The 10,402-nt window shown below is 55.5% G+C and overlaps 1 protein-coding gene across 3 annotated transcripts; it reads right to left on the bottom strand.

Annotated features, from left to right (window-relative positions):
- Nucleotides 1-152: 152 nt before the first annotated feature.
- MCRS1 (microspherule protein 1) lies at nt 153-9,759 on the bottom strand. 3 transcript variants are annotated; one of them, XM_052639724.1, is made up of 15 exons: nt 9,597-9,690; nt 8,332-8,451; nt 7,687-7,825; nt 7,201-7,339; nt 6,439-6,597; nt 6,182-6,291; nt 5,152-5,260; nt 4,731-4,869; nt 2,168-2,243; nt 1,802-1,830; nt 1,600-1,692; nt 1,331-1,413; nt 1,051-1,138; nt 701-828; nt 153-579 (listed from the first exon to the last, which is right to left on the bottom strand). In XM_052639724.1, exons 2-15 carry the CDS (start codon nt 8,339-8,341, stop codon nt 493-495), a joined length of 1,389 nt encoding a protein of 462 aa, XP_052495684.1. In that variant the 5' UTR covers nt 8,342-8,451; nt 9,597-9,690; the 3' UTR covers nt 153-492. The 3 variants fall into 3 exon arrangements, with proteins under 3 accessions (XP_052495684.1, XP_052495683.1, XP_052495685.1); XM_052639723.1 differs by lacking the exon at nt 8,332-8,451 and having other exon boundaries at nt 9,597-9,759; XM_052639725.1 differs by lacking the exons at nt 8,332-8,451; nt 9,597-9,690 and adding an exon at nt 8,011-8,314.
- Between the last annotated feature and the right edge of the window lie 643 nt (nt 9,760-10,402).

The following is a 10,402-nucleotide window of genomic DNA, read 5'->3' as shown; positions in this document are numbered from 1 at the left end:
CTGCTCCTCTGACCACCTTGTCGCCCTCTGCAGGCTGGGGGACAGTGGCCCGAGGCCCAGGAGGGGTTCTGCTATCCCCTGCATGTGCCCCTGCCTCACCTGTCACCATGTTTTTTATATTAAAAAGAGAATAAAGAAACTACTTTGGAACTCAGTGCTTTGTATTTACAAAAGAAAAATAATAAAAGAAAAGTCTGAAGCTATTAATAATCAGCTGAAGATAGGGAGCAAAGGCGGGAATCTGGGGGAAAGGGCAGGATCGTCTGCAGAGAGAAGGAGGGGCTCTGGTACTAAGGAAGCTGAGGGTCCCAGCCTCAGGTGCTTCCCCAGGGCCAGCCCCACCCTCCCGCAGAGGCTCAGATCGAGGGGCCAGGAGCCGAGTCTCCCGCTGCCCACTCTGGTTTCTCCAGGAGCCTGAGTCCCCAGCTCCAGGGGCTGGGATGGCAGGGGACGCTGAGGCCAGAGAGCACCCATGGGTCCCACCGCAACTCCTCACTGTGGCGTGATCTTGGCAGCCTCGGCCCGAATGAGGGCAATGAGGTCCTGGTTGATAAGGAAGACAAATCGCAGGCTGGCAATCTGTGGGCAGGAGAGAAGGGTAGCTGAGGATGGAGGTGAAACTGGGGCTAGGGCCAAGCCTACACTCTGGCTCACCACACCCCATGGTTCACCCTGGCCTTTCCACCTCCCCCCAGCTCACCTCCACTACTGAGTTGTTGCTAAGGCGCCACTTGGAGCCACACAGCACAGGCCGTCCATCAATGTAGATGGGCCGCCGGCCCTCATTGGCAATGAAGAAATCACCATTGTTTTTCAGCTTGATGACACCTATGGGAAAAGAAAGGAAAGGGCTATGACGGGATGAGGGAAGCTAGAAAAGGGTCTGAAACCCATTGTACCCTCTGCTTCCTGGGGACCCTACAAGGCACCCAGCACCCCCAAGTTAGGGATCTTGAAATGCCAGCTCCTCAGCCCGTCTGTCCCCAACGTTCCCACGGAGGCCAAGGCCCGGGGCTGGAGGAACCTTCTCACGCGGCTTCCTGCAGATACCTTGCTTCCGGGAGATCTTCCAGGCTGGACCCTCCAGGGACAGGTCCACATCAATCTGGTTGTCCTTGGTCGCTCTGCCGAGGGTGATCTGGGAAAATGGGGCAGGTGAGGGCTGGGACCTGAGGAATGGGAGGGGTCCACACAGGCCAGGGAAAGATGAGAAATCAGGACCAGACATAGAAAGGGCTGTGAGGGGAAGATCAACAGAGCAGGGGAACCTCACAAGGGGCTGTGGGGATGGGGATGGGGATGGGGACAGGGAGGGCCGGGCCGGCCTCACCTCTCTAGAGCGCATCAGGTACCGCACCATGCGGCCCCGCAGCACTGCCAGGGTCTGGTTGTCGAAGTCTGGGGAGCTCATGCCTGGGGGAGAGCAGCTTGTGTCAGGGAAGAGCCCCAGTGTGGAAGGCGGGGAACCAGGCCAGGATCCACTGAGGGAGAGGAGCTACAGGTCTGGGAGAGGAGGGTGAGCCCAGCCCAGCAACCAGGGTGCTCGAGGTGTGGTGAAGGGAGTGGGAGTGCGAGCTTGCTGGCCCCTGGGCTCCTCACCTGTGATGCTATCTACTAGCACCTGCCACTTATGCAGTTCCTGCTCCAGCTGCCGAATCTCCCGTTTCTGGCGCCGGTCAGCCACGGTCAGCTCTGGGGTGAGGTGGGGTGTAAGGTCTGAGGTCATCGGCACCTTGTACTATTCCTTTCTGTTCCAGCAGGAGCTCCCACCCCCTCAACGTTCCCACCAGGGCACACTCACCATGTTCCAGGACTTCATCTCGCATGTCCCTGGGGGAAGAGAAGAGAAGGATGAATCAAGCTCCAATTCAAGCTTACCTGCCATCACTATTAGGTACTACTTGGCTCACTAGGGTACGGCAGCCCAGCGGCCCTGTAGGCTACTCCTCTGGTCCCAGCTGAGCCTCGTTCCCTGGGGTGGGGGGTCACGTACAAAGGGAGGAGGCTGGGGTAAGGAGGGCTCAGCAGGAAGACCAGGCACCAACAGCTGCAAACGGGACTCCAGGCCCTGCAGTGAGAGGCAGGGCTGGGCAGTGTGGGAGCTGCCTGGGGAGTCCTTGGGAGACACATGGCTCTCTGTGCCCTGCTTGTGACCCCAGCCACTCACTTGAGCTTACTGTCATCAATCAAGTCCTCTGCGTCGGAAAAGTTCAGCACTTGGTCCCCCTTGGGCAGCGGCTGCACTGAATGAAGGACGGAGGGAGGGTCAGTGCCAATGCTCCCACTCACCCCCGCGACGCTGAGCAGACAAAGGAACTAACAGGATAAACTGTAGAGAGAGCCCTGTGGGGACGGCCTCGCGCTGAAATCCACAGCAGTGACCCTGACACAGGTAACGGAGTGCGTGCAGATCAGACTGCGCGCTACTCTGGCACAGCGCATCCCAGGGTTAGCTGGGGCAGAGGCGGCTCTAGAAAGTGCAGGGAACGAAAGCTGACCTTTGTGTGTTCTCTCAGGGTACAAAGAGTTCCCGCTTATAAAACTTGCTCTATGCAGGGAAGGCACTACTACGAGCTGCGCGTTGCAGATGAGCAAACAGAGGAGGGCGGGTTCAGCTCTGACTCTAGTTCAGGACAGAATCGGGAATCAAGGCTGCTTTCCTGATTCCAAGTCTAAACTGCTCCCTCTACTACCTCACACGCTCCCAAACATTTCCTGCCACAAGGAGCTGAGAGGCACAGGACAGTCAAGTCTCATTCAGGAGGTGCCAGAAGGGAGCCTTAAAGCCAGTGTTTTCAAACTGTGGGTCAATACGCGTTAATGGGCCATTAAATGCCTTTTTTTTCCCAAAAAAAAAAAAGAAATGGAATATAATCAGATGTAGTCAGATACAGACTACACCCACCAGGTAATAGGATAAATACTGACTTTTTTTTAATGAAAAAGTTTTATGAAAGTTTTTCAGTTCTTTGTGGTCAAAATGTAGAACAGCTAGGGTCCCCAAATCTGAGAACTCCTGCTTCACGGTCAGTGGTTCCTAGGACTGCAGGGTCTGCTCAGCAAGAGTTCTATTAGCTAGTGAAACTGCTGGCTTAGGAGCCTGACAACCCCTGAGGTGTCGTCACTGACGGGGAAGCAACGGGGAGGGGGGCTGCACAGGAGCCACAAATGCTCCATCACTACTGCCCCACCCCCACCCCCCGCCGTCACTTTAGTCCAGACTGGGCGGGAGATGGGGCTGGGACAGTCACCCCACCACAGCTGCCTGAATCCTACCAACCTAACATCCAGCTGACTTGAAAAGTGAGCAGTGTATGCTCCCTGTTGCTAGAGACTCCAAGCACCAAATAGCCAAGAAATCAGATACCCACACAACATGACTCTTGCAAAGTTATACCTTTACGTTAGCAAATTTACACAAGGTAACTTTCAAAAGAGTGACAAAGGAGCTAGCTGTAGCAGCAAAAATCAACTTTATCCAGTGTCTGCTCTCTCTGTGGGACGTCAGTGACAGCTGAGCCTGGGCGAGCAGCAGAGATCTGGAAGCTGCAGGAACAAAGGAGGCACACTGCACACTACATTCGGATCCTCAGGAAGAGAAGATGGGGCCTCCCCGACAAGATTTCCCCAAATCCTCTGCTGCTGCTAAGTCACTTCAGTCGTGTTCGACTCTGTGCGACCCCATAGATGGCAGCCCACCAGGCTCCCCCGTCCGTGGGATTCTCCAGGCAAGAACACTGGAGCGGGTTGCCATTTCCCTCTCCAGTGCATGAAAGTGAAAAGTGAAAGTGAAGTCGCTCAGTCGTGTCTGACTCTTCGCGATCCCATGGACTGCAGCCCACCAGGCTCCTCCGCCCATGAGATTTTCCAGGCAAGAGTACTGGAGTGGATTGCCATTGCCCTCTCCAAAATTCTCTGCTAGGAATCTTTTATTATCCAGAAGCTACAAAACCTAGCGAGTAAGGTGAAGGGCAGAACCACGGCTTGATTTTCAGATCAGTGTGAACCACTACACGGCAGCCAACATGCAACAGTACTTAAGAAGCGAGAGTGAAGTGTGCTCGGACTATGCAGGTCTGACCCTGAATCTTAAATCTAACTGAAGAGTTTCTTCCCATCTAATCGGACCACTTTCCTAATACTCATTAGGAGAGTGAGCGTCTTGTTGGCAAGGGAAGAGAGGAATTGGAGAGCATTCTGACCCCTGGGAAAGAGGAAGACAGGTGGCATGGGTGTGAAGCCCCCGCAGGGATTTCTGAGTGGCCTGAAGGCAGCCCCACAGCCTGGTGGGAGGAAAGTGGAGAGAGGGAAAGGACAGAAAGGCTTAGAGAAAATGGTCTTTATCTCCAGGGAGGGAAAGGGGGGAGGGTGAGCACTGAAAAACTTTTGCATTTTACTAAAGTTTGAAAGTTACTTATAAAGAAAATATTAACATGTTATTATGTAATTGTCAAACATGTCAAAAAAGCAGGCTAATCAAGAAGTAGAAGACCCTGCTGTTCAGTCTTTCTGCTCAGGATTCTAGGCAATTCTGGCTACCTTTACCATCAAGACCATTCCAGCCATGCTCCCTCCCTCTGGAAGGAAGTGGTTTTTGCTGCAAAAAGAGGTGAACAGGACCCTGGGAACCACTGAGGATTTGTTACAAGGCACTTAAGAGCGGCTGCATCCAGCCCCCTCCACACTCATACATACGCACCCCCACTCTGCCAGATCCTGGGCCCAGTTACCTGTCTGGTCCTCCAACAGGTAATACTGCTTCATGAGCTGCCAGTGGGCCTGCAGAGCCTTGGCAGTACGGGCCAGGTAGAAGGCATCAGGGTGTCTGTGCAGCAGGTCCTGGAAGGTCTCCAAGGTGGGCTGGCTGGTCTGCAGGGCAGGGAGTATGCTCTGGGCATCGGGGTTTCCTTGTCCTGCCCCTGCCTCACCATCTGTACCCCCTACCCCAGTCCCCATCAGGAGAGGGAAAAAGTGACAGCTCCTGCCTGCCAGGAGCCAGGCTTGGCTCTCCCAGAGGCCCCCGTCCAGAGGCCCCGCAGGTGTACATGTGTCTGCAGGGTAAATCCCCAGGCAGTACAGCCTCCCTGCAGTCAGTTTTCCAGGTGACTGCTTCCTGCCCTACCCTCTAGCCTTACTAGCCCTCAGCCTTACCGATCCCACTTTGCTCAGCAGCTGTTCCTCAGCCTTGCTAAAAAGCGCCTTGCTCTGGATGGCTGCAATGGCCTCTGGGTGCAGCTGTCTCATGGCCTGGCAGGCCAGCCTGGGAAGAAGGGAGACAGAGAGCAGGGCAGGGTTGAAGACAGGGTGTCAAGCAATCTGGGGTTCCTACTTCTCCAAAGCCTGCAGGCCTTTGCAATCCACAACTCAAAGATCCAAGCCCTCAACAGAAGGGACCGAGGGTGATGAGCAAGGCACCGGTGGCCTCGTGGGTTTGTCAAAAACATGAACAGGCAATTCAGAAAACTCAGGCTCCTGTGCTCAACCCTGTGAAGAGACTCAAGGGCACAGCTGCCTAGAGGCCAGTCCTGAGGGCGATCCTAAGACCAGTTGCTGCTCCCGCCCCAAGACCCTCGCCCTTACTTGACTAAAGCGGCCACCCACTAGACACCAAACCACACCCTGCCCATTTCCTGGTGTATCAGGGCTGTGGCTATAGCTTAAGTGCACCAGTGTCTGTGGAGTAGAAGATGGATGTTAAGCATTATTCTGATAACGTCAAACGAGGTGCCCGAGGAGGAAGTGTGTGTGTTGTGTGTGTGCACAGGTATATCTGGAACTCAGACTGCTAGAACTGGAAGGGACCCTGGTGTTCTTCTGTTCCAACTACTTCTTATGAAGGAAGAAACTGTGGGAGGTCAGTGTGGGAAAGCTGGAAGGTGACCGCCCTAAACCACCATGAATAAGGCAGTAGGACAGGGCTCCCAGAACTCATTCTGGTGTTTTCTCTAGTGCTACTTCCTCGGCTTCTAGGCCCTTGTTCTCAGCATCCAGCCTGGACTAGCAAGGTTGATATCAGGAAGAAGCTTCCCCCCAAAGCCTGGGAGGTCTTGGTATCATCTCAGAGAATACCAGGCCCCAGGGAGCCCTGCCTCCCAGCCCCTCTCTTGTAAAATTTTTTCTGTTCAAGAACCAAATCCTGGTGTCCCCAGTACCGTGCCGCCACTGGGGCCAGCTCACTCACTTGGAGATGACAGGATCGTAGAGCAGAGCGTACCAGCGCTCCTGGACTTCCCGCAGGGTGAAGCGGCAGCTGAACTTCACACCCAGGTGGACAGATGTCAGGTCATTGGTCTGCAAGACCCCAGAGCAGTTTGTTCCAGCCTTGAAACTGGGAAATACCCTCCCGAGCCACCTCCAGACACTGCCAGGCTACCTGGGGGCTGAGAACTGGAAGTGGTGAGGAAAAGGGAACAAGACCCCTGTGGCAGGAAGCACTACCTGTAACACAGCATTGATGAGCAGGAGGTCGTCCGCAGGCTTCCAGCGGCCCAGGTCCTTGGTCACCTGCAGCGGCTGTTTGCTCTTCTTCACACGCTTGGTGAGTCCAGGGGCTGAGGCAGGGCTGGGCGGCACAGGTGTGCTGGGGGTCTTGGACACCTGGGCAGAGGGCAGGGGCAGAGTGAGCTCAGAGCTGGCACCAGGGAAGCCTGGGCTTTAGACCCAGAGCTTTGTACAGCCCCACCCAACAACAAGCCACAGGCAGGGAGCTCAGCTTTCTAATACCAGCCCCTCCCCATTCCCGCCCCCATCAAAGTATTTCTACATAGTCCTAGACCATATGGGGTCTTCTTTTTGCTGATGGTGCCCCCAACCCCGGAGCGGAGGGTGGGTGGGGAGGATACCAGGAAAACACTCTTGCTGGTACAGTGTCTGGGGCCAGAGCAATGCCACCTGGGGGTTATTTTTACACCCAGCAATGCTGGGAACAGGCTGTCTGCTCCCAGAATAGATGCACGCTCTGTGCCTCCCACACAGAATGTGATACAGGATGCGCTGACAGGGCGGTGGGGGGGCAGCAAGAAAGGGGGAATAGTGAGATGGGCTCCCAGGAGGGAGGCATCTGAGGTTGGGGCTGGGGCGGCTTGTTCCTCTCACAGGCCTCCTTTGCAGGGTTCTTGCCAGCTGGCGAAGGTTGTGGGGAAACACGAAATCTGGCGCTGGCCCCCATCCCCTGTTACTCCCCATTCTCCCAATCCTCACCTTCTTCTTCTCACTGGAGGAAGGTTCGCTCCCTGAACAGCGCCCTGGTTCCACCCCACTGGCCCCCTTCGCCCGGGTAGAGGACTTAGCCAGGCTGCTCTCCACCAGCTCATCATCGAACTTCTTCCTCTTGATGAACCTGTGAAGAGTCCTACTCAGTGAGCTCTCCATGCCCCACCCCCAGTACCCACTCACCCACACCCAACCTCCAAAGGAGAGCAGGTTCTCGGCAGTCAGAGTGCTCACTGCTCTGGCTCAGTGGTCGAGGCGTGGAACCTCTATGCGCCAACCCTCTGAGATGACAGGGAACCACACTACAAAGACCTCACATCAAAGACCTAAGATCTCCCTCCCTTGCTCAGTCTCAAGGAGAGGGACTTAGTAAGGTCAGGAAAAGCACAAGTCTCTGCCAGCACAGGCCCCAGAGGGGTGCGGGGGTGAAGGCATGCCACAGTCTCCGTTTCTGGCCCTTCAAACCCTTATTACCTAGAGGAGCTTCTCCGTTTAGGGATGGTCCCCAAGGCCTGAGAGGAGGCCCGCTTCTGCCCTGCCAGTGACTCCTCATCCTCTGAGCGGCTGGCAGTGCCCGATGCCATCAGGGATGAATCTAGCAGCCCCTGAGAATCTAGAAAAAAGAGAAGTGGTGAAGTCAGAGCTCCTAATTGCCAAGCAGAGCCTTGAGCCTCTGCACAAGGGACCCCTCCTCAGCCCCCCTTTCCCAGGCAGCCCTCGGTCCCTCCCCTGCCTCCTTCACATTTGAGGTTTTAAGGTGGGAGTTCCTTGGCCATCCAGTCCCATCTGGGCCCAGACCTTCCACGCTGGGCAGTTCTCCCGGTGCCGCGTGTCATGTCGTGCAGCACATGGTGCTCAGGTCAGACTGGTGATGCCGACACACCGGGCTCTGGGCATAACTGCTCCCTCTGCCATCAAAATGCAGCCATGCCAAAGAGCAGCAGCTCAACAGAAAGTCAGTCAATTGTGGCCTCTGCCGAGAGGTACGTGGGTGGTGCTGGCCCAGGGGGAGGTGGCAATGCCCAGCCAGGACCGAAAGACACACGTGCCAGGCACGGGGTGGAATCAGCAGATGCTTGGCGCCTGAGCGTTTGGGGAGCTGGCCCGGCCTCATACTACCTTTGTCCATCCTCTTACAGTCCCAAAGCCACTGGTTCCAAACCACAGGGCTAGAAGGAAGGGTCCCACAGGCTCATCCAAGGATTCTGACCAGGTGAGCTTAGAGGCTGAGAGGAGATTCTGCAAAGGAGAAATGAGGCTCCCTGAGGCTCAGATTTCCATCTGGCCAACCTCACCTCCTTATACTGGAACTGGTCCTCAGCATCCCATAAGCTAGCGAAAACACCGGAAGAGACACAATATATTCTGCCAATATGACCCTAATCAACCAGTGGCCCTTTGAAGGTCACCAACATCTCTGAGACAGTGATAAAAGCTAGGAACCCTAGAAAAATGTACACATTTTAGGAAGTTCACAAACCCCTCTAATTCTACTAACAGCCCCTAGGTGAAGGGCCTTGACTCCAAACTAGCAAGAAACAAAGGATTCTTTGGCTTCGTCAGCTGCCCACTCGGCTCTCCCAGTCCAAAGCACGGGAAAGGAAAAGGAGATGGACTCCAACCAGTTTACCTTTTTTTTTTTTTTTTCATTTGAAGCGTTGGCTGAAGATTTAGAGGGCGTTACTTCGTGCAAGTTAAAAAACGCGGCTTGGTCACTGAGCAAACATCAACCGCCGTCTGGGGGACCCTCGCCTAAGACCGGAGAACTCAGGTTCTGGGGACTCTCCGGTCCCGCCCCTCCTGATCAGGGACGCTTCTGACTAGGAAGCGCTCCAGCCCTACCCGCAGGTGCGCTCGTCAAACCGCTCCATCGGATACAGTTGGGAATTTAGCCACTTGGGTGGGGAAAGGGTGAAGAGCCCGATGCCGCCGTTACACTGAGGCAGGGTCTGCGCCCCCTTCCTTTTCTGGCCCTCCGCCCTTCGTTCTCCCCGCCAAATGCACACCCAAAGTAGGGAATTTGTCCGGGTCTGTTTCAGAGGCTCGGGATAGAAGTGGTAAAGTCAGTCCTGCAACTCAAAAGCAAGGCACCGAATGAACCCTGATGTTCTCGGAGCCTTGATTCAAGCCCCAGGGGCCGGTGGCGGGGGAAGGTAGTCAACTCCCAGGCTAATTCTCACCCCACCTTTGGCAAGCTACCTTTGCGCATGCGTAACTTATCGGACCAGATTCTGGCCCGGTCCGGCCCACGCATGCGCAGATTTTCGGGGCGCTACCGGGGCGGGGCCCCAAACCTGGGGGGTCGTACCCGGCAGCACTCTGGGAAACCCCATTTCACCCCCAACTCTCCTCAGAACCCTCAAAGGCGAACCGCGAAGTCTCACCATTCCTAGGCTGCCAGTTCCAACACTTTCTCCGCGGCGACGGCAGCAGCCGCAGGGCCAAGGCCGGCTTCCGTGAGGTCCGTCTACTTCCGCGTCTACGAACTAAGGGTTGAGCAATCCCTTCCGGTTCGCCCCAACTACGTAAGTAAAGGGGCGTGGCCATGGTAGCGAAGATATTACCATTTTGTTATCTGCCGAAATTAAAGTCTTTCCTAGTTGAAACACCTTGTTGGGAGACATCAGGTATTATAGGCCCCAAGTTGGAGGAAGTGATTAAAGGGAAAGGCGAGACTTGGAGCGAGATAGCCTGAGCGGCTAGGTGAGGCAACCTTGGGAGGGGGTGGGCAGGAGGGTGGGGCCGCGCAGCTACTAGATTTCGGCTTCCGAATCTTGCCGCCTTGCTAGAGATCTAGGACTCTGAGAGTTTCCCAGGACCACTTGTAGACTGTTTGATTCCACCAGCGGTTTTAGAGAAACTACTCTGTGGCAGGCTTGTGCTAGGCACAATATGGGGAGACGATGTTGAGGAGCTCTCTCCAGCCGGACAGATGTGGCGTATAGAAGGGGCCGGGAGGTTGATGTCTAACGAAAGGATGGAGAGTTGTGGACCGCGGCTCTAGAAAGCAGAGGCCAAAGAGAGAGAGAGTAGAGGCCCTGGGAGAAGGAGTGCCCTTCCAGTCAGCCCCACCACGCCCGGATTGCTGGAGGGAGCTGTTGGCCCTGGGAGGTAAGACGACCCGCGGAAGCACCTTAAGAGGAGAAGCCCTGAAGATGGGAGGACAAGCCTACAGGAAAAGTTGGGCGTT

This window comes from Budorcas taxicolor, chromosome 5 (assembly GCF_023091745.1).
Source record: "Budorcas taxicolor isolate Tak-1 chromosome 5, Takin1.1, whole genome shotgun sequence".
NCBI classification, from domain to species: domain Eukaryota; kingdom Metazoa; phylum Chordata; class Mammalia; order Artiodactyla; family Bovidae; genus Budorcas; species Budorcas taxicolor.
Note: the sequence above shows the minus strand (reverse complement) of the source record. Positions and strands in the feature narration are given on the sequence as shown.

What these genes read in the sequence shown, in the direction of transcription:
- MCRS1 (XM_052639723.1), bottom strand. Translation starts at nt 9,759, where the DNA reads ATGGCCACGCCCCTTTACTTACGTAGTTGGGGCGAACCGGAAGGGATT. An exon ending in GCTAGTAGATAGCATCACAG is followed by an intron (nt 1,414 to 1,599) that starts GTGAGGAGCCCA and finishes GCTCTCCCCCAG; the next exon opens with GCATGAGCTCCCCAGACTTC. An exon ending in GCAACAACTCAGTAGTGGAG is followed by an intron (nt 580 to 700) that starts GTGAGCTGGGGG and finishes TCCTGCCCACAG; the next exon opens with ATTGCCAGCCTGCGATTTGT.